At 41.6% G+C, this 24066-nt stretch overlaps 1 protein-coding gene across 1 annotated transcript in view; it reads right to left on the bottom strand.

Annotated features, from left to right (window-relative positions):
* Window positions 1-4998: 4998 nt before the first annotated feature.
* The window catches only part of SLC27A2 (solute carrier family 27 member 2), a 43760-nt gene continuing 24692 nt past the window's right edge, over window positions 4999-24066 (bottom strand). The window contains exons 5-10 of the mRNA XM_004421563.3: window positions 17612-17806; window positions 13303-13393; window positions 12251-12449; window positions 10545-10642; window positions 6518-6648; window positions 4999-5457 (exon numbers count right to left, since the gene is read on the bottom strand). Of these exons, the coding sequence (XP_004421620.2) occupies window positions 5281-5457; window positions 6518-6648; window positions 10545-10642; window positions 12251-12449; window positions 13303-13393; window positions 17612-17806 (891 nt within the window). The 3' untranslated portion in view covers window positions 4999-5280. The remainder of the gene's footprint in view (window positions 5458-6517; window positions 6649-10544; window positions 10643-12250; window positions 12450-13302; window positions 13394-17611; window positions 17807-24066) is intronic.

Below are 24066 nucleotides of genomic sequence, written 5' to 3'. Positions count from 1 at the left end.
GCATATCCTGTGTCACTTAATTGACCACTGAAACATTAATTAACCAGGGCATGTCCTGGAGACAATGCATGTACTTAGGGATTCTGCTTTTCAGGATGCTGAAGATTTGAATTTAACTGTGAAAAAAAGAGTTTGGAGAAACCCTTGGTGTGAGGAAGGCAGGCAGCCTGAGTCAGGCACTGTGGCTTACAGTTTATCAACAAGGAAACCGAGGCCCCAGATCACAGCTTGTAAGTGGGCAAACCCAGGTCTCTTTGTCTTCAATAGAGCTCCTGCTATTTCCATCATACCGTACTGTTCAAGGTTGTATTGATCAGAAGCTCACAGTCCAGCAGGCCCCTCTAGTCCTTCAGTGCATTTAAATGTTTCCTCTCTAGGTTTGGAATTTGTGCATCTTCCCTTTTTTTCTGGACCCTGTAGTCAAAAAAAACCTGTCCTCACAGGCAGCTTGCCCATGGTTAGTTTATAAGCCAAAAAATAATTTTCTTCCCAGTTCAGATGGCACTTGCACAGGGAGTGGTTCTGAAATTGGTTATCTTAACAGTGTCAAAGGTAAAGCCAGACAAGTGGTAAGGACAAGTTTTCATCAGTAATAACTATTGCAGTAGGGAAAAGAGTCCAGCGAGAACTGGACTCAACTCCGATTTATACAGAGGTCACTGGGCGTTTTAAAGGGAGAGTGAGGGTTCAGGGAGGGGCTCAGTCGAGTTAGGGAAGTGAAAAAATTACAAAAAGCGGGAAGGGTTGGTCCATGTGACATCCATCTGGGTTTGCTAACTGGTACTTATCAAAGTTAGGCTCCTACCTGCCCACAGAGACTGGAGATAGAGGACCCAAATTTAGGTGTTGGGTGGAACAGTAAATTTTTTTGGCAGCCTTGAGTTTTTGCAGGCAGGCCCTTTAAGGGGGCTATAGCCATCCTAGGATTGTGGCCTTGAGTTGTTAGAAACTATGTTAGTGTTTGTTCAAGTCTTTATAGGCCAAGGTTGAGGCGTAGTAGAGAAGAGGGCTCAGAGGAGCCTGGCTAGACTTTGGTCAAGGAGAGAATCTTTTCCAAGAGCTTAAAGCTTCGTGTTGCTCCTTGTTATCTATCAGTCCCCGAACTTTGGTACATACCAGAATCACCTGGAAGTCTTTAAAAAAAACACTGATGCCTGGCTCTCACTCCCAGGAATCTTGATCTAATTGTTATGGGGTAGGCCTGGGTTTTGGGATTTTTGACAGCTCCCCAAGTGATTCTGATGTGTAAGCAATGTGTGGGAAGCCCTGCTCTAGAGTCACTTGATACTCCAAGAGGGGTGTGTGGACCAGAAGCTTTGACATCCCCAGGTGCTTATGCATGTTAAAGCTTGAGAAGCACTGCTGTAAGCTGGTGGTTCTCAAATTGAGCCTGCATCAGAATCACCAGGAAGGCTTGAATCTATGTGGAACCGATGTTGAAACAGATTGCTGGGCCTTTCCCCAGTGGCTCTGATTCAGTAGGTCTGGGGTGAAGCCCACTAATTTGCATGTCTGACAAGCTCCCAGATGATGCTGATGCTGCTGGTCCGGGACCGCACTGTGAGAACCACTAGACTATGAAGATGTTGTCTGTTCCTGTAAGTGCTAGGTGGGAGCTTAGTGATATCAATGAGCTGTGTGACTTTTGGCATGTACTTAACCCTCCAGGCTTCAGTGTTTTTTTTTTTTTTTTTTTAATCAAATAAAGAGGTTTGACTAGACACTCACTAGGATTGCTTTTAGTTTTGCTGTAGCAAATAATACGTATGTGTGTATCTAGTAAATAGATATGCACTGGTAATGTGAATTTTCAAGCTTTATGCTGGCCCTTTCCTGGGGCCTCACTTTGAGTCACTCTAGGTCTAAGATCTGAGCTTCAGTTAATAAAAGATAATCCAGTTTGGAGGAACTGAATGACACTAAGCACACACAATATACAACTCACGATGCTTTTTCTCTATGTCAGTGGTTCCCAAAATGTGGCCTCTGAGCAACAGCATCAGCATCACTTGGGAATTTGTTAGACATGCAAACTCCAATTCCAATTCCAACTCTGGCGAATGGGTCCCAGCAGTCTGTGTTTTAACAAGACTTCCAGGTGATTCTCAATGCTCAAGTTTGAGAATCACTGCTATGCATGAACTAGAAGACTCGGGTCATCTATTTAGCTCATCTTCTCTGCCTCCTCCCCCCACCCCCCCACCCCATAGAAAAGCTTGCATGAGGAACCAGATGTTTATCAGGGTTGTTTGATGAAAAAGCAATGAATAACTATTGGCTCCTATGTGCTGGGGACTGAGGATATAATGATGAGCAAGATAGAATCTCTGCCTTCACAGAGCTTATGGCTTCATAGAAACATGACATCTGTGCAAAGGGAAATTGATGATCATAATGGAATGTACCATCAGCTATATATACATCCTATGACATGAAGCCCTGTGCACTCTGGGGAGACAGCAACCACGCTGACTAGAAGACCTGTGTTGGCCAGTCAGCTCACACCCCCTTGAACAGTGCTGAGGTGATGCTAAGTTACACCCTCTTTTTTGTTAGCTGCCTCTTTGCAGACTTCATGTAGCTCCACCAACTGTAATGACAAAATAATTACTGTCGAAATGTTAAAACACATGGAGAGGACTCTGGCCTGCCTTCTCGGGGTCTTTCCAGTCAGCTATCCTTGAGGGTCTGACCCGACTTCCTAGATAGAGGCTTGGAAAACTCCATCACACTAGTGCTGAGCTCATCTCTTGGTCCATAGCAGGCACCCACTAAACGCTTATAGAGTGGATAGATGAGCGAGCAACACATTTAACAAATCATCTCTTAGGGTGGGTGACTGACTGTACCTGGTTAATCTCATCCATTTTTATACTGATTCCCATTAGCTTCCATTTCAGATGCTGACATTTCCTAGTTTTATCCCCAAATTATTTTGGTGCCTGTAGCATCCTACCTATGCACTGATTATAGGTTTCCAAACAATACACTTGAAATCAGAGACCTGCTGAATGATTTACATGGATATAGAATATGTTTTTAAAACAATGTCCATTTGTACTTTCAAATGAAGATTATTTGTACAGATATTTCTACGGGCACAATTTCTGACCCTTTTAAAAGAGAAAAGTCAGTCTTTAAAGTTGATTATCTGTCAGAGGTAATGGCTTAATTTTGTTTACACATATACAAATCCAGGTACTGAGGACACTGTGCTGGTGCCTCTACCCATCACAGTGGAGCTGAGTCACGGAGGGTTGGGAAGTGGGAGGCTGAAGAAGCCCTCAGGCTGGGAGGGAGAGTTTCTGAGTTTCTAACTGGAATATCTAAAATGTGGCTCAAAGGTGACCATGCCTCAGCAGGTTCTGGTTACTGGAAAATTAATGTTCTGGCTAATGGTGTCAGTCCTGACCTCTCATCTGAAAAGATGGCCCTGTGACATAGGATGATGTCACTGCTTTAATAGAACCTCTGCTGACAAGCGGATTCACTTTCACAAGATTCTGAGAAACACAATTGCACAACGTGGTACTCTCAAAAACAAAGGTCGTGCTATCCCCCATCACTCGGGTTCAAATTCTCCCTGCGTGATCAATAAAGCAAAGGCACAGATACTCTGAATTTTGCAAAAATTCCCAAGTGCTGATCCATAAGCAATAATTGTTCTAAATTACTGGCAAAATTCACAAAGATGCAGTGATACCCAGAGTTTTCCTTAGGCCCTCCTCAAGTCCCTTATACATGTTAAGTGCTCAGGAAATATTTATTGTTGAGTATGACGAGCCGGGGCAGGGATTCTGGTCATGACTCTTCTTGGGAGTCACCTGAAAGAGTGGCAAGAGTTTAAAAAATATTTCTAGTACTGTGTTGAGGGTGGGGATGGCGACCCCTCTTGTCATATTATTGAGAATCCCTGGATATGTTTGCCTAGGGTCTCATGGGGACTAAATTGGGGAAGAATTGGGGCTTCTTGCCAGCTCCTGGTCATGAGGATGTCCTCTAGAGAAACCACCTCTTTTAGGGAGGCTGGGGTGAACTTGGGTCATACTTTCTGGATGTGGACTTAGTGACCATGACGTCCCCAGGGCCTAGGACAAGCCCTAGGAAAGAATGTGTTGTCCTGAGTGCCGTCACCAAGGACCTGCTCCTGGAACTCTATGTGCGACTGACACATGCAGGGGTTAAGGAGTTCTACTCAGGAAGGGAGGCAGCTGAGTGTAAGGAGAAAGATCGTGTCTGGAAGAGGTCCTCAAAGTTACCAAACCCTTCTGTGCCACACCAAAGGGCCTGGGGTCCTTGAATAGGCTCTCTGGCAGGAGACTGGCTGTGGAGCGGAACCAGCTCAGGTCTGAGGAGCATGTGGGACTGGGGGTGCTAATCGGAGATCTGGGACTTATCTGGTGCACAAATTTTGAGACTTCACATTTAAAAAATTGGGAGATTCACAAAAATATCTGGATTTCTGTTTTCTAAATAAGCAGAAGACCCCAGAAGTACCTGAGCTGTACAGCCACATGACAATAATCAGCTGACTGAAGCTAAGTAGTGGCTGTCCCCAAGTTTGCCACATTGATTTGTGACCTGCTTCTCTCATTGACATTACCAATGTGAATCCTGAAGACACTTGATTTCGCAACCCCTGATATAGCTAAAAAATATTTACTGAACACCTTTCATGCATAGAATTCTGATGCTACAGACTTAGGCTCCTTCAAAGACCGTAAGTGGTATTATCACTTATTGGATAACGCTGCTTGTAGACAGTGGCCAGGATGCTATTAGGTGGGGAGAGTTGGCCTTACACTGGAGCTGGACTCTCATTGGGTTGTTCATGGTGACCCACCCCCCTCACCTCCCAACTGCTTGCCATTTTTTACCTGGAACGCCATTATCATTCTGAGTGGGGCACCTGTGGAAAGTTACCAATGAGGCTGTCAGGCTCAATTTTTGCATTTCGAATAAAGTCAGGAAAGAGATAGTGCCATCTCATGTGTTGGTGTTCATCTATTTTATTATAATTTAAAAAAATAATGCCCTTCCTCTAACAAGCTTAGTTTGCAAACACAAACAGTAGGTGCAAATTGAAAAATAATTATCTCTGAATCTTTTCACTTGCAAAGGTTCAGGCGTAATTAAAAAAAAGTCTCCTCTTATTCGTATGCATAAAAAAATTGCACCTCACAATCTTCAATCAAATTAAAGTTGGATTATAGTAAGTGGCTGTTCTAGGCAGAGTCAGTTTCTTTCTGGAAATATTATGAGTTATCCTCCTGGGAATATTCAGAGTTTCAGACTTTTACCATTTATGGCATTGTAAATGTCCTCAGTCATAGGCACGTACATTTCTGCTTTGTCATCCAAGAAATACAAGGCATCTTTGACGACTGCAGGGTTAAAGCCCTCCTCCATGAGGGTCACCTTTCGGTGTTTAAAAGTTCCAGTGATCTCAATGGTGTCCTGAAAAACATCAAACGATCCACATTGTTGTAGTGTTTTGCAAACAGATTAAGGTGCAGGGCAAGGGGAAGGGGTGGGGCAGGGGGACTGGCAACCCATTGGTATCTCCGGCTCCTTTGAAAGCTGTGAAAGCAAGTTTTGTATGATACCAATACATCCTGTTTTCAGGCAGCCCTCTGTGGAGGTATTTTTCATGACCTTAAAGCTTTAAGGTCACCTGTGGGGAGAGAGGGGCTGTTGACAGTGGACTACGGAGCAGAGGAGTCCGTTGCCTGGTGAGCTTCAGCTATTACTGGGCTATCCCGAGTAATGTTGGGGTGGGCCTAGGGATCATCTACAGACAGACAACTCTGGTTTTTCAGCCAGTTTGTCCATTAGACTAGTTTTTCAGATTTGTCTGTTAGATTTGTTTTTCCTTCAACTAATAGGGGATGATCTGAGGATACCTCAATTTTCATGTTTCTCAACCATCTCATTGTAAAGCAAGTGTAGGTGCTTTATGAACATCAGTAGAAATACCCCTGTAACCTCAGCTACACTCTTTTCTCAAGTCTTCAGCTACAGAATCATAGAGCTCAAAGTTCAAAAGTGAGAGTACTAAACTAAGGGGTTAACATTTGAGGGAAAAAATAAAAATCCCTCTGGTGGTGATAGTTAAGCCTTTGGTACTTCCAATTTGCTAATGATGCCCAGTTAAATTTCACACCGTAGAAAGGCATAGGACTTCTGTGGATTTTTCCATTCTTTAAAACTGGAAACAACAAATAAGAGGGTAAGAGCATTTCTAGTTTAAGTGTCTGTCACACCTAATCAAATACAGACTGTGAGTTATTTGCTAATATGATTGCCAAATGAACCGGCCTGTCATTTTAGAGAGAAAGGGATCAGGATTTGGTTTCTGCTAGCTATATTTTCTGATATATCTTCTTCCTTATTGAGCTTCCTGGAAAGGGTAGTGAAAATTTGGCCAACGTGGTCACCATGGTAGAAGGGGAGTTCCTTCTTAAGAGACAAGGGTCTCTGAGAGAGGATAATTGAACTTGATAACAAGAGGTCTCACCTGTATTCTTAGAAACCTGGGCCTTGCATAACTGGGCAGGTAATCGGCAACATGCTTAAAGAATCTCTTTCCATCAAATTCACAGTCTTCCTTCATTTTGATCGAGGCCATGCCAATTCGACCCTCATGACCTAGAAATAAAGTGAGAAAAAATTAGATGTGTTATAGCTATTTATTTTATTTATGATGCTTTGCTAGTTCAAAGAAGAGTGGACTGAGACAACATTATAGCATGGGTTTCTTTTGGATAGTTGGAATTTTTTTTCAAATATATGTTGAAGTTATTCTAAAGTGAATATAATAACAATAGTAATAATAGCTCTATTTTGATTGAATCTTTATTATATGCCAGGCCCTATACTAAGTGTGTTTTACAGACTATCTCATTTAACTCTTACAACCACCTTATGAAGTTATTGTTACAATGTTATCTCCATTTTACAGATGAAGAAACTGAGGCTTGAAGACATTAAGAGACTTGTCCAAGTTCCTGCAGTAAATACCAGGCAGGGTCAGAAATTGAATTGAGACAGATTGGCTCCAGACCCTGTGCTTGTAACCATCATCCTTCTTAGCAGTCTGGATGAAAACACCCAAGCGGGAAATAGGTTGAACTGGTCGCTAATGAATTTTTTTTTTGACTCCAGTGAAAAGTCCTTGCTCCACTGTCAGGAATAACTGAGCTCAGGCTGTTGGTTAGGTTGCAATGTCAAGTCTGTTGCACTTCCAGGCACCAACACCACCTTTGAGACTGACTTATGTAATCAAGGTTCCTAACAGTTTTGCCTCTCTGCGCTTCAGAGAAGCTGCAGGACAGGAGGGTGAAGGCGAGGTACAAGGGTGAGCTGCTGGATGCCCTCCCATTGATGCCCTCTAATCCCAAGAGGCTGTGCTCTCCACACAGAAAACGCATCCTAACGGCTCTTTGTTCCCCGTCAGGCAGGGCCGTAAGTGGAGAGGTGTTTAGAACAATTACCACTGTTTTCTTGTGAAGACAGTAGTAATTAGGTCTTAATACATCTTCTACCTGATCCAGCAGACCCAGTGGGAGTTCAGGGCCACTTCCCTGAACTACTTAGCTGTAATCAGAGAGAGGGAAGGAGCCGCCCTTCATCACCTGGGCCCCAGGTTTCAAAATCTCTCCCATGGTGATTGTGTGTTTACCTATGGCTCTAAAAAAGGCAGAAAACAAGAGGAAAAATTAAAAGGAAATGCACCCTTATATGATTTGCCTATTATCAGAGGGAGAAAGGCAGGGCACCGGACCCTTTTTCTCTAGGGGGTCCCTGGTAGCTCTCTCGAAGGCACAGTGTCTCAGGAATCACAAATGTCTCCAATAAGCTTCTTGTAGAATTAAGGCAGAGGCTGATGCAACAGAAATCTTCAGCATTGACTGGTTTCTTGCTTCTTGCTCTGGCAGAGGCAATGCCCAAGTGAGACACGAATGGGCCTGTTGGGTCTCAGGCCTCTGCCCTGAACCCCAGAGGTTGGTTTGGGGCTAGTTCAGCTCCAAGGGGAAGGTTCCAGTCTGCAGCAGTTCTGGCCAGGAGTTCCCTAGAGCTGTACTGTCCAATATAGTAGCCATGGTCACATGTGGCTATTAAAATTAATTATAATTAAGTAAAATGAAAAATTCAATTCCTCAGTTGCACTAGCCCCATTTCAAGTGCTCAATAGCCATGTGCAGGTTATTGGCTACCACACTGGACAGGGCAAATAGAGAATGTTTTCATCATTGCAGAAAGTTCTGTTGAGAATAGAAAGTTCTAGAGAGTAGTTGGGCAGTTCTGGTGTGACATCTAGAAAAAGCAACTCCATTCTAAGCCCAAACCCTGCTGGTCCAAAGCTGAGGTCTGTGAAGGCCTTGCTCAACCCTCTAGTACTGAGAATCACCCTGCTGGTGCCCTACTCTAGATAGACCTGCTGCATTTCTAGGCTGGAATGGGGCTGGTCTCTGTGCGTGGGAGGCCAGCCAGCAGCACGCGTGGCATTGAGAATCACAGCATCTGAAAGCTGGGCGAGACTTTCGAGTCCATCTCTAATCTTTCACTGCTGCAAGAATTCTCACAGGATCCCCAGTGGACATCCAGCCTCTTTACGTACCCCAGTCGGTGGGACGTCTGCTACTTCAAGAGACAGCCCATTCTATTGTTGGTCCCTCTAGTTACAGTTGAATTCTCAGGCTAAAACTTGCTCCCTGGTCATTTCAATCCATCAGCTTTTGTTCTGCTCGCTGGAGCAACACAGACACACCTGGTCCTTGTTCTACCTGATTGTCTTCCACACATTTGAAAATCATTAGCCGCTTCTTCTTTGTTCTATATCAGTGGCTCCTAAACTTTATTGGCTGTTAGACTCACTTGGGAATTAAAAAAAAAGACAAGAAGATTCTTGAGTCCCAAATCAGAGGTTTTGATCCATTAGATCTGGGCTTTAAAAAGTCTCCCAGATGATTCCAATGATGGGCCAGATTTTCGGAACCACTAGGCTTCAGTGCTTCTCAGATTTTAATTTTTTAAATTGTGTTAATAAAAAAATTCATAATTTTAATGTGTACGATTCAGTGGCATTTAGTACATTCAGAATGTTGTGCACCTATCACCAGTATCTAGTTCTAGAACAGTTTCATCAGCCCAAAGTCAGACTTCACTGGAGAATCACTGGAGAGCTTGTTAAAACACAGCTCCCTGGGCCCCACCCCAGAGATTCTGAGGCACTAGGTCTGGGGTGGGCCTGAGCAATTGCATTTTTAACAAGCTTCCAGGTGATGCTGCTGCTGCTGGTCCAGGGACCCCACTTTGAAGAGCACTGGCCTTCCGTTCCATTTCCCAGATTGTCACCTTCTCACACACATTCTTTGGTGTTGTTACCCTTTTTAGAATTCATACTTTAGAAGTGCATGCAACATTCCAGGTGGCGTCTGTGAGAGCCCAGTGTGGCATGAAGGCTGACAACCACGACATGGGCCCGCCTATTATTTTAGTCTCGGGTCCAACATGAGAAGTGTTCTGCACCCCTCGCACTCTGTGACCCGAGATGTGGCTACATTTCCCATTGTGTCACTGTCACAGGGCTGGAGAGGAACAGGCAAGAGAAAGTCTTGACTATTCTTTAAAAAATAAAAGGACAGCACAAGATCATGTGAAACCATCACAGCTTGGGAAAAAGGGACTTTTGGATTTCCATTTTGAATACAGCTGAGAATCTGAAATGCTGAGTTCTGGGGGAATATTAATACCCCCAGCACCTTACATTTGGACGGTAATTTGGAGGTTTTAATCCTCTCTGACACCTATAATTAAAATGATTTATTTCATGACAACCTTCATGTATATATTTGATAAGTACATTATTAGTATTTATGTAATTAAAAAGAATAGATTCTCTTGACAATCTTAACTGCAGGGTTGGTATTATCCCTAATTTTAGTGATTTGCCTGAAGTCAAATAGCCAGTGGGCATTGGAGCCAGGACCCAAAGTCAGAACAAGTCACTCCCTGCTCTGCTGGCAGGGCAGATCTGCAGCTGAAGGCTTGGTGACACACTCTGGGGGATGATTCGGAAACTCAGGGGGGTGGGCTGGGGTCAGGAACCTTTTTAAAAGAGGAGTCTGGACAAAATCAGCCCCTTCTCAATTTTTGCTCCTAGCAACTGCAGTTGCTCTTATTTGCGTCTCTTCGCTTAGAGGCCAAGATACCGTTTCCCAGCTCTCCAGTGTGACACATCTTTTCTCCAGATGTGCCAAATGCAGCATGGGACCCTGCATCTCGGAGAGATCTGGCTTACCTGAGAGCCCAAGAGCAGCTGCGGAGCTGAACCACAGAGGAAGGTCATGTTCAGATACATTGACTTGGCTGATTTATAATGGAACATAAACAGACAGAAGCCCCTTACTCCCAGGTGGCTGAAAGTGTTGTTTGATTCCCCAGCCGGCAGGAGAAAGCAATGACAAACTTTGCCCTGGGGTTAAAATCATGTTCAGCTACTGTATGGGTTTAGGCACAGATTTATAATGTCTTGTATATACCTGGCACAGGCACTCCATAAACATTGACTTCTTGGACAAAATCAACCAGTCCTATTATGTCCGCGACTTCAGTGGTGGCCACATTTTCCCCTTTCCACCTGGAAGAAAAGGCAAGGTTAGCAGAGGTCACTGGTGGTCTCTGGCCCAGGTTGCAGTGACAGAGAGCAGGTGTTTCCTCCAGACTTCTGTGGGGTGGCTGCACTTTCTTCCTTACCTTGGCCCCCAAACTCCCCAACTTAGTCATGGGAGAGGCATCCTGCTTGAGGAATAAAAAGACCAAGGCAAAGACCTAACTAATAAAATGTGGAATTTCAATCTTGCCACATGAAACAAGATACACAGAATGAATGTTGTTCTTTTAAAATACAGGTTTGGGGGGCCGGCCCCATGGCTTAGCGGTTAAGTGCACGTGCTCCGCTGCTGGCTGTCCAGGTTCCGATCCCGGGCGCACACTGATGCACCGCTTGTCAGGCCATGCTGTGGCGGCATCCCACATAAAGTGGAGGAAGATGGGCAGGGATGTTAGCTCAGGGCCAGTCTTCCTCAGCAAAAAGAGGAGGATTGGCATGGATGTTAGCTCAGGGCTGATCTTCCTCACCAAAAAAAAAAAAAAATATATAGGCTTGGACTAAGAAAGGCACTAGAAATCAAAAATAAATCTTAATGACATTTTGCTGGGTTTAGGTCTCTCACTTCTCATTCACTAACTTTGGCTGCTATTTAATTCAGTAAGTGAACTTCTATTTAATAGAATTTCATACTTGCATTTCAGGGTTTCACGGCAATGAGAAAGCTTTTAATAAGAAAGAAAATATACTTTTACAGGAAAACTATGTTAATGCCCAACCCGGTGCTACTTTTCCACTTAATAAAGTGTTAAAATTTGTCTTACATTTAAAAATTCTTTAGATCTCCCAGAAGTATCTTTATAGGAACAGGAAGGTGGCATAAAATAACGATATGGATGCTGAGTCATGGAATATCAGAGATGGAAGGGACCCTGAGGATCGTGGGGATCCTCGTTTCATGGGTGAAGGAATTGAGGTTGAGAAGGATCCCCTGCCTCGATTACACGGCTGGTCAGGGACAGAGGAGAGCCTGGGCGCTCAGCTCTCCTCCTTCAGGTCCAGGCTCCTTCTACTACAGCCAGACAACTTCCCTCCCTCTTCACTCATTCATGCAAAAAGCAATGTGTCAGGCACTGTGCTAGCAGCTGGGGGTGAACAAGCAGACACAGGGTCTGGCCTCAGGGAGTTTACACAGGAAGGAAGCTGATTAAAGGGTCATGAGGCTGGAGTATCGTGTTGTTGCTGGGAATTAATTTCGCGGTCTATTACAATGACTTTCCAACTTCACTGTGCTGACCTGGGGGTTCTGTGGGAAATCACCCGGTTGGGGATGGAGAGCGGGAGGGAGGGGAGCAGCTGGGGGCTTGGAACCCCTCACCTCCTCTTCAACAAAATCAGCTCCACGTTAATATGCATTTGATTTTATCTGAAGAAAACCCTCATGATTGGAAACTGTGTGAAAATCCCTGGCCGTCCTAAGAATGACTGGTATTAACTGAGGATAAACAAGAGGAATTGGACAGATTAGGCTATTTAGCCTCCAAAAATCAGACACAGGTTTTCTGCCTTATTTTCATCTGGGGTTGCTCAATCAAGTGCAGGTGTTTGTTTTTGGCTCAATAATTAAGAGAAACCAACCGGAACGTATCTCCAACTCTGTCGTGAAAGTAGACGAAATTTTCATGGTCAATAATTAAGAGATCTCCACTGTTGAAATAGAGGTCTCCTTTCTTAAAGACATCTCTCAGTTTTTTCTTCTCTGTCTGAGCCTTTCCTCCAGCATAGCCACTAAATGGTGAATACGGTGTGATTCTGCAAACCAGGAGTCCGACTTCACCTAAGACAGATGGAAGTAAATTATTATTTTATGTGCTAGCAGTAGGCAAATTTTATTATTCATCTTCTCTTAAAACTAATGCCATACAATCCACTGGCAACAAGGTGGCTGCAGGAAGTGTTGTTCTCCAGGCACATGTACATGTATATCCATGTACATCACATACACACATGTACACGCCACACACACAGAGTACATTATTCTACATGGCCACACATTTGTAATTTTTTTAATGTTACTCTTTTACTGAATAATGATTTACACACATAATTATACAAATGCACAGTGGTTTAAGCTTAAAGGTAAAAAATTCCTAAAACTAGCTACATTTTTTACAACCATAATTACATGTCTTCCCACAAAATGCTTATCTCATAATCAAGAAGTTGTAAGCTAAGTTTCAAACTATAATTATGTTACATGTGGTGGTCAATTAGTACCTTTTGGAATTTCTGTAACTATTTCTGAGAGTACAAACATAAAGCTCTTTTTTTCCCACTCTGATAAATTTTACCACACTGTTCATTTTAGCAATGATATATTAGTTTTTTTTTTTATGGGTGTTTTTTTTTTTTTTTTGGGAGGAAGCTTGGCCCTGAGCTAACTCTGTTGCCAATCTTCCTCTTTTTGCTGAGGAAGATTGGCCCTGGGCTAACATCTGTGTCCATCTTCCTCCATTTCTTTGTATGTGGGATGCAGCCTGGGATTCAAACGTCTGAACCCCAGGCCGCCGAAGCAGAGCACGTGAACTTAACCACTACTCCACTGGGCTGGCCCCGATATATTAGTTCTTAACAGTCACTTGGTCAAGGTAAAGCTAGGCACAGGTTAACTGAACAAAAATCCACTGTACCTTTGGGAACTTTGACGCAATATCCATTTCCATCTCGGACAGGTTCATCTTTCTCCACATCATATTTAATCAGCTCAAAATTTATGACTTTCTAGCAAAATTAAAATATATCATTTTGAGCACATATTCTTTCACAATTTTTTTCCTTTTTATTGTGGTATAGCACACATAAAGGATACAAAGTACACATATCTTAACTGTACAGCTTGATGAGTTTTTACATATGTATACACCCACGTTAAGTACCACCCAGATCAAGATATTAAACATTTTCATTACCTTAAGATGTTTCCTCCTGCCCCTTTCTGTCAAGGTAACCACTACTCTGAATTTTATCACTATCAGTAAGTCTTAAACTTCAAATAAATGAAATAAATATATGCCTCTGTATCTGCTTCTTTCATTCAACATAATGTCTGTGATGTTCATACATCCATGTTGGTATTTGTTTCAGTGGCTTATTTTTTATTGCTATGCAATTTTCCTTGTATGAATATATCAGAATTTATTTATCTGTTCTCCTGTTAATGGGCATTTGGATTGTTTCTAGTTTTGGACTATTAAAACTAAAGCTGTTATGACCATTCTCATACATGTATTTTGGTGGACAAATCACAAGTGGGTTTTTAAAATCTTGTATAACCTTAATATGCCACTGTTAGATGCTTCCCACTTCCAGGGACACATTCTCAATATATTTAAGGATCAATAGTATAATTATTTCATGCCCATGGCTATAAAATTATTAAAACTCCATCATATCTCATATATACTACAATTCAATGGCACGAGAATTTCAATTTATGTAATTCAGTAAGAGCAATAAGCACATTATTTTCTCTATTGACAGAAAAATGCAAATATGACAGTATTTAGATGTAATTATTAGCCATGATTACTGTCCATTTCAAATTTGTATTCAAGTCTATATGATAAGTTAACCAATCATATGCTTTGATAAGAGCAAATAACCATTAAAAACCAAGTAGCATTCATAGTTAACAAACGTAGATCTTGTTTATTTGCAAGAATGTAAAAAATTTGGGGGTGGTATCCAATGCTTCTTTCCACATCAATTGAAGGGGCATCTTCTTCCTTTTTTAAAAAATTTTTTGAAAAATATGGTTTTGTTTAAAGCAGAAAAGCTGACAATAAAACATGGCAATCAATGGATGAGAACCAAAAACTAGTAATATACAGCACCAACTTCTAAGGTCCTCAGGTTTGGTTTAAAACAAGTTTCCTTGCAACTCGTCTTTCTGAGGGTCAAGAGTAACAACACAGATAGCATGCATCATGCCTCAACTCAGCTTTCTGCCCTCTCTTGTTCTGAACTGCATGTAGCCTGGGTCTCCAAGGTTTAGGCTACTACAAGTTGGACTGAAGCTAACTAGAGAAGACTAACCCTCTCCATAGCAGGTCCAGTGGGGAGTGGGAAATTGATTTTCAGTCTGCAGCAGTGCTGTCAAGTAGAATTTTCTGCAATATCTGTACTGCTCAACATGGTAATCACTAAACACACATGGCTATTGAGCACTTGAAATGTGGCTAGTTTGACTGAAGAGCTGAATTAAAAATTTTATTGACATAATTTAAATTTAAATAGTGACATGTAGCTAGTGGCTACCGTATTGGACAGCACAGGTGTGGAGGACAGTGGAGGGACCTGTATAGTGTAGGTTTGGTGGTTATTGTCAGAGAATGCCTTGAGACCAGGCCAGAATATAAGGAATGGGATGATAATAATTATTATAGCTAACAATTATTCAAGGCGATTGTATGACAGGCATTAGGCTATATTTTCTAAGGGCTTTTTCATAACTATTTAATTTAATACTGTCAACAACCCTTTTCCCTTAACAACACTGAGTTTGGGCCAGCTACTGGGCTCTATATTTTCTCTTTTATCTCTGTTTTACAGATGGTGAAATTGAGGCCTAAGGAACATAAAGTGACTTGCCTAGGGTCACTCAGCTAGTATGTGATGGTGCTGCAATTTGATCTCTAAAGTCAGTCCTCCTATGCACATAGATTACTGTCCTCTGTACTCTGCTGGTCAGCCTCTGTGGACGCAGGTTACTCCGGAGCTCTGGTGTGGCTGTTTCACGGCCAGGCAGGAGGGGCTGCCAGAGGCATGTTGACAACAGTGACTGCTCAAGCCAGTGCAGGCTCAGCATTTGCTAAATATTCCTGGAATTTTGCATAATAGGTGGTCACCTGGAAGACTGACTGCTTGAGCACAAAAAAGGCAAAGAAATTGTCTGGAGACCCCGGGCGATAAAATGACTGAAAGGGAAAAGAGACCACGATGTGAGCTAGCTTAAAAATTAGAAATATCAACCATATATCTGATAAGGGATTAATATCCAAAATATATAAAGAACTCGTACAACTCAATAGCAAAAAAACACAAACAATCCGATTAAAAAATGGGCAAAGGATCTTAATAGACATTTTTCCAAAGAAGATATACAGATGGCCAACAGATAGATGAAAAGGTGCTCAACATCACTAATACACTAAAGAAATGCAAATCAAAACCACAATGAGCTATCACCTCACACCTGTTAGAAGGACGATCATCAAAAAGATAAGCAACAACGTGTTGGTGAGGATGTGGAGAAAAGGGAACCCTTGTGCGCTCTTAGTGGGAATGTAAATTGGTGCAGCCACTATGGAAAACAGCATGGAGGTTCCTCAAAAAATTAAAAATGGAACTAGCATATGATCCAGCAATTCCACTTCTGGGTCTTTATCCAAAGAAAATGAAAACACTAACTTGAAAAGATATCTGCACTCCCATGTTCATAGCAGAATTATTTACAATAGCCAAGATATGGAAACAACCTAAGTGTCTACTGATGGATGAATGGATAAAGAAGTTGTGGCATGTATATATATATATACATATATATAATGGAATATTAATCAGCCATAAAAAGAAGGAAATCTTGCCGTTTGTGACAACATAGATGGACCTTGAGGGCATTATGCTAAGTGAAATGAGTCAGACAGAGAAACACAAATACCGGATGATCTCACTTATATGTGGAATCTAAAAAAAAGAAAAAAGGAACTCATAGATACAAAGACAAGATTGGTGGTTGCCAGAGGCTGAAGGTGGGGGGTGGGTGAAATGGGTAAAGGTGTCCAAAAGGTACAAACTTCCAGTTAAAAAACAAATAACTCCTGGGGCTGTAATGTACAGCATGGTGACTATAGTGAATAACACTGTATTGTATATTTGAAAGTTGCTAAGAGAGTAGATCTTAAAAGTTCTCATCACAAGAGAAAAAAATTGTGTAACTATGTGAGGCGACGGATGTTCACTAGACTTATTATGGTGATCATTTTGCAACATATACAAATATTGAGTCATGTTGTACACTTGAAATTAATATATTATGAAAATTATATAAAATATATATAATATATAAAATAATATATTATTAAAATTATACAAAAATAATATGTCAATTATATCTCAATTAAAAAATAAGAAATATCTTTCTGGTAGAGTTATTAGGTGAACACAAATGTTCACAAGATCCTAGATTTGGGGTGCATCCCAGTTCTCTCGAAGGTCTAGACAGTGGTTCTTTTTTTTTTTTTAAGATTTTATTTATTTATTTATTTTCCCCCGAAGCCCCAGCAGATAGTTGTATGTCATAGCTGCACATCCTTCTAGTTGCTGTATGTGGGATGCGGCCAGTGCGTCCAGTGCGTCGGTGCGCGCCCGGGATCCGAACCCGGGCCGCCAGCAGTGGAGCGCGCGCACTTAACCGCTAAGCCATGGGGCTGGCTCTAGACAGTGGTTCTTAACCCTGGCTAAACAGCTTTTAAAAAACACCAGTGACTGGGCCTCACCTCAGAACAACTGAATCCAAAGCTCGGAGGGTAGGGCCCTGCACTGTATATATAAAAAATCATATATATATATATATGGTTATGATGCACAGCATGATGAAGGGGAAATATGATGTCTCACAGTATACAGTGAACTTAAGAAACCTTTAGGTGTTTTATCATATACAAGTATAAATGGCATCATGAAGACTTCACATAAGTTGGAGATGACAAAGGCATAATGGGTTGTTATTCATAGAAATTAAAGTTTTTAAATTCGAGCACCCTGTCTTTTGGAGGTCATTGTCACAGAGAATGAGCAAAGCCTCTCTTGGTGATAAGAATGGGGCATGGCTCTTATGCGGCATGAAATTCCAATAATAACATCACCATGATATACTTTTTAAGAAATCTCCATGTTCTGAAAACTGGCTATATATGCTCTCATTTTTAATGTACTTACTTTCTGTAGGTAGTTTACTCTTCCAACAGCACCAATTTTTCTTGTATAATTCATAAAGCCGATATTGCCTTCAGTGGAGGCATAGAACTCGTAAATGCAAATGTCTCCAAATCTCTTGAGGAATTCTCTCCACACATCTCCTCGCAAGCCATTTCCCAGTGCCAGTCTCACTTTATGATCATGATCATTTGGTTTCTGTGGTAGAAGGAGAAGGAGATCAAATTGAAACATCTCTGGAGCCTGTACTTACGTATTAATAATCGCTTTTATGTTTCTACATATGCATGATGGTTAAGAAGTCACCTGAGTGCACACCTTTTCTGTCACCCACACACATAACTTCCTCTTCCTCCCCAGCACATGCAGTGTGGGGCGATAGCTAGCACTCTGATTTAATAACCAAAAGACTTGGATTTTCCATTTTGATTTTTAAGAGGCAAGGTGAGACAATTTGACAGAACTAAGCGATGCCAACATTTAATCCATATCCAATCTGAAGTTAGAATAATGTGTTTATTTGTTTTTTTGATGGGGCTGGTGAATCTCAGTGAATTGCCAGAAAGGAGGGGCCGCCTGGGAAAGATCTGTTAGAGACTGGCACAATCTGAATAACCATCTTCACCTGACAATGAAGAAGACAACTGGGAACACAGTGCAAGGAGAGAGAGAATAATTTTCCACAGAGTCATTAAAGAGCAATACTGTCAGAGCCTAGGGGGACTGGAGAGAAGACTCTAGATCATGCCCTCACTTAACAGGTAGACCTGGAGGTCACAAGACCAGGTAGAGCTGAACCAAGACAATGAAACTGTCCCAGTGGGATGGGAAGGGGAAGAAAAGGAGCAAGCTGGCTCCCAGTTGTCTCAGGTAGCCTGGGAGGAATATGCTTTGCTATAAATAAAAATCACACAGAAAAAGCTATTTTGAGTGTAAGAATCGAAAGGAGAACTTGTGTCAGCGAGAGAGGTGGGGTTAGGACCAGCTTGCTTTCCATTCAACCATCATCACTCAGGAGGCCCCTACAAATACGTCCAAATCTGTGGTAATTTTAATGATATTTTGTACAGTATTAATAAGGCCATTTATGTCCTCCAGGAGATCACAGCCTGGTTGGAGAAAAAGCTAAATAAATAAATATAATTTTAACTTGCAAATTCGGTAACTCTGCGACCTTTAAGAGAAAACAGAATGGAATGGGGTAAAAGTGCTAGGTAACTAGGACTCTCCTCTCACATCAAATGTTTATCTCTTTGATTGAACAGCAACTTGCTTAAAAGAGCAAATGCTCTAAAAAGCATGTTCTACATTATTTCCCACTCTGTGCAATCATTGTGAATTTGGAATAACATTGGAATAACATTGGAATAAGATTTCTTCTTTGAAAAGAACTGTTCTGAGAGAGAGGCTGGCAGTTCTCTGATAAGGGGGAGGGCCTTTGATGCGGAAGTTAGAAACCAAACCAAAACAAACCTTGAATTGGTTTCCATGCGAGAGGAGCCAAGGGTCCAGGGGAGCAGCATATATGCCTTTCATTTTTAGGTAGCTCCTTGGTCAAAATTCAGATGCTGAAGCTCTTTCAGGAGTCCTAACCAGAGAGGTGGGCAGATACTGTCACTGGTAAAAGCTGGGCCCCTTGAGCAGACTTTCTGAGGAGGAAATGTGTAGAGAGGGACCAGGGCCTCAGGCCAGCGGTTCTTAACCGGGGTGCTTGGGAGAATTGCCCTGGGAAGCCTTTTGAACTTGCATGAACTCTCATGAATGCAGACATTCTGAGAGTGGGAATCTGTTCTCTGATTAAGCTCCCTAGGTCCAAAGGTCATGGAATCTACTCCCTTTCATCATTACCATGTGCCTCTAAGTGCCGGGAGACCGTTAAGTCTGGTTTCCCGGGGCCAATCCTGCTTTATGCCCGTTGTCCTGATGTGCTTATTAATCACACTCCCTTCACTCTCAAGTGTCCCTGTTTGGATAATGAATTGTAGGGTCACCCTGTCCATAAGGCACTATTCTCAGGAAGGATGGTCAGCTTTTCAGAGATCACCCTCGCCCCCCACACTGCTGTCCCTCACTGCCGCTCCAGGAATAAAACATCACGAATATTTGAAGAACACTTACTTTCACTTAAAAATAACCCCCGGACCTGGGGCTTACCTGCTCCCAGGCCTGTATGAGAAGCTACAAAGTAGCATTCCAGTGTGTAAACCCAAGACCTTACTTATTCCATATGCAGCCCACAATCATTTAGCCCTCTTAGTTCATTTCTTTGTCTAATAGGTGGTGAAAATCTATCTCCCCCATTAGATTATAAACTCATTTGAGGCCAAATATCTCTCTCTAGGGCCGGCTCCGTGGCTTAGCGGTTAAGTGCGCGCGCTCTGATGCTGGCGGCCCGGGTTCAGATCCCGGGCGCGCCCCAAGGCACCACTTCTCCGTCCAGCGCGAGGCCGAGTCCCACATACAGCAACTAGAAGGATGTGAACCTATGACATACAACTATCTGCTGGGACTTTGGGGGGAAAAAAATGAATAAATAAAATCTTTAAAAAAAAAAAAAAATATCTCTCTCTGTCACCCACAGTGCCCGACCTGCGCTTTGCATATATGCAATCATTGCAGTGAAAGAATAACCTCCACCAGGAAACCCTTAAGTTCGCTGTTCAACAGGTAATGGCTGGGACATCAGCATAAGGGCGGGGATTAGGGCGCAGGAGGCCGCAGGTGTCCTGGGTATGTGGGCAGCTGGCCAGCCTCACAGGTGCAGCTGTCACCTGCAGGTGGCAGGTAGCCCGGCTCATAGTCACAATACTATGGGCTCAGTTTTCATCATAAGCTGAGGGATCTCATTACACCAGCAGAAGGGATTAAGGCTCTAGGCTGGAAATGTTTGTGGACACCAACTGGGAGCCTTCTGAGATACTGGTTCTCACCTAAATTTTCACTCACCAGTGGCTGAGAGGACTGCGGGGGGACTCCAGTTTTCCTTTCCCATAGGAGAAAGAGTGTTTCCTAATCACCAGAACCACTCCTCAAAGGAACGGTATTTTAGGTCATGGGTCACCTGCTCATTTTTATTTAACAAGGATCAAACCTTCTGTTCCACATTAGAGGTGTGGTCAATCACACCTGGGAGACTTCAGTCCACACTGGGATTAAGTGGCTGATGAAGGGTGAGAGGTCAAGGTGTCCAGAGAGGAACATAGGGTACCAGGTAACTAGAGGAAGCAGAAAATGTTTACTGAGGGCTTGCTATGTGTCAGGCATTGGACCTGCATTATCTGACTTAAGTTTCCAAGGAATCCTACCGAAATGTGAATGGTAATAAAGTATTTGCCTCATACCACACTTGAGGAAATGGAGCCTTCAGAAGCTTAAAATAATTTGCCCAAGATCCCACAGGTAGCAACACAGTTGCTCCAAGATTCAAATCCAAATCTATGTGATTTCGGAGAGCACTCTTTTCCTTAATTAAAAAAAAAAAATTACACACACACATAGTTTAAGAATTAAACAGTACTGAAAGGCTTTTAAATGAAGAACACTGCTATTCCCCTTACCCATCCTCACCCTTTGCCACCAGCTTACCACCCAGAGGTAGACACTTTTATCCCTTGTAGGTGTTTCTTCTTATCTCCATATTTCTAAATTAAATGCTTATATGTCTATCTTTTGATTCAACATTTTTAGGCATTATTTATTGATTTCCTATTGTGCTAGATGTGGATTAAGCTCTCTCCCATTTTTCCATTATCACAATTTCTGGTTAAATCAATATTCAGGGCACACATTATTCTGCCCATAATATACCACTGATAAGCCAAGTAATACACTATGAACAAACTCTTGAACAAATGTTTGTTTTTCCTGGAACTTTAATTGCCTCCCTGCCCATTTGCTTCATTTTTATAGTTTCTATTTGTAGGTCTTTCCTCACGTGCCAACAGCCTCTAAATACAGTGTTCCTCACGGTGAAATCCGTCAGATGATGTAATTTCCTTTTTTCCACTATGCTTCCTTTTATCCTTCTGCTCCAATCTGGACTAGCTGCTCTCAGGCCTGGGGATACCCTTCGCCTCTCTTTCCTGGATCCTGTGTCTTCTGTAATTTTTTTTCACTCTCCTATTTGGAGGGAACTTTCTCTAGTAACTTCCTAAAGGACGGTAGATAGGAGGTAAGTTTTTTTTGAGACTTTGAAGGTCTGGAAATATTCTTATTTCACACTTGACCAATAATTTGTTTGGATACAGAATTCTAGATAGAATTTTGAAGGCACTGCTCCTTTGTCTTCCAGCTTGCAGTGTTGCTGTTGGCAAGTCAAATGTTCTTTTTTTTTTGCCGACAAATTTTTTAAGTTTACTTGGTATTGTACTTCATTAAGCAATCCATTTTTTTAAATTGAGGTAACATTGGTTTATAACATTATATAAATTTCAAGTGTACATCATTATATTTGGATTTCTGTGTAGATTACATCATGTTCACCACCCAAAGACTAATTACCACCCAACACCACACACATGAGCAAATCACCCCTTTCGCCCTCCTCCTTCCCCCCTTCCCCTCTGCTAACCATCTGCTAATCTCTGTCTCTATGTGTTTGTTTGTTGTTGTTTTTATCTTCTATTTATGAATGAGATCATATGGTATTCAACTTTCTCCCTTTGACTTACTTCGCTTAGCATAATAATCTCAAGGTCTATCCATGTTGTTGCAAATGGCCAGATTTCATCCTATTTTATGGCTGAGTAGTATTCCATTGTGCATTTATACCACATCTTTTTTATCCATTCATCCATTGATGGGCACCTAGGTTGCTTCCAAGTCTTGGCTATTGTGAATAATGCAGCAATGAACATAGGGGTGCATGTATCTTTACGCATTCATGTTTTCATGTTCTTTGGATAAATACCCAGCAGTGGAATAGCTGGATCGTATGGTAGTTCTATTCTTAATTTTTTGAGGAATCTCCATACGTTTTCCATAGTGGCTGCACCAGTTTGCACTCCCTCCAGCAGTGTATGAGGGTTCCCTTCTCTCCACATCCTCTCCAACACTTGTTATTTCTTGTCTTGTTAATTATAGCCATTCTGATGGGACTGAGGTGATACCTCATTGTAGTTTTGATTTGCATTTCCGTGATAGTTAGTGATGTTGAACATCTTTTCATGTGCTGTATATCTTTGGAGAAATGTCTGTTCAGATCTTTTGCCCATTTTTTAATTGGGTTGTTAGTTTTTTTGTTGTTGAGCTGTATGAGTTGTTTATATATTTTGGATATTAACCCCTTATCAAATATGGTTTGCAAATATCTTCTCCCAATTGTTAGGTTGTTTTTTCGGTTTGTTGATGGTTTCCTTTGCTGTGCAGAAGCTTTTTAGTTTGATGTACTCCCATTTGTTTATTTTTTCTATTGTTTCCCTTGCCCAGTCAGACACGGTGCTGGAAAATATGCTGCTAAGACCGATGTCGAAGAGCATACTGCCTATGTTTTCTTCTAGAATTTTCATGGTTTCAGGTCTTACATTCAAGTCTTTAATCCATTTTGAGTTAATTTTAATGTATGGTGTAAGATAATGGTCTACTTTCATTCTTTGCATATGGCTGTTCAGTTTTCCCAACACCATTTATTGAAGAGACTTTCCTTTTTCCACTGTATGTTCTTGAGTCCCTTGTTGAAAATTAGCTGTCCATAGATGTGTGGGTTTATTTCTGCGCTCTCGATTCTTTTCCATTGATCTGGGTGTCCGTTTTTGTGCCAGTATCATGCTGTTTTGATTACTATAGCTTTGTAGTATATTTTTAAATCAGGGAGTATGATACGTCCAGCTTTGTTCTTTTTTCTCAGGATTCCTTTGGCTATTTGGGTCTTTTGTTGTTCCATATAAATTTTAGGATTCTTTGTTCTATTTCTGTGAAAAATGTCTTTGGAACTTTGATGGGGATTGCATTGAATCTGTAGATTGCTTCAGGAAGTATGGATATTTTAACTATGTTAATTCTTCCATTCCAAGAGCATGGAATATATTTCCATTTCTTTGTGTCTTCTTCAATTTCTTTCAACAATGTTTTATAGTTTTCAGCATACAGGTCTTTCACCTCTTTGGAACTTATTCCTAGATATTTTATTCTTTTTGCTGCAGTTGTAAATGGGATTGTTTTCTTAATTTCTCTTTATGCTACTTCATTGTTAGTGTATAGAAATACAACTGATTTTTGTATGTTGATTTTGTATCCTGCAAATTTACCATATTCATTTATTATTTCTAAAAGTTTTTTGGTGGATTCTTTAGGGTTTTCTATATATAAAATCATGGCATCTGCAAATAGTGAGAGTTTTACTTCTTCCTTTCCAATCTAGATCCCGTTTGTTTCTTGTTTTTACCTGATTGCTCTGGCTATGCCTTCCAATACTATGTTAAATAAGAGTGGCGAAATTGGGCATACTTGTCTGGTTCCTG

Source organism: Ceratotherium simum, chromosome 3 (assembly GCF_057802395.1).
Source record: "Ceratotherium simum simum isolate JZ-2026a chromosome 3, ASM5780239v1, whole genome shotgun sequence".
Classification (NCBI taxonomy): Eukaryota; Metazoa; Chordata; class Mammalia; order Perissodactyla; family Rhinocerotidae; genus Ceratotherium; species Ceratotherium simum.
The sequence above is the reverse complement of the archived record's forward strand: the minus strand, read 5'-3'. Positions and strand labels throughout refer to the sequence as shown.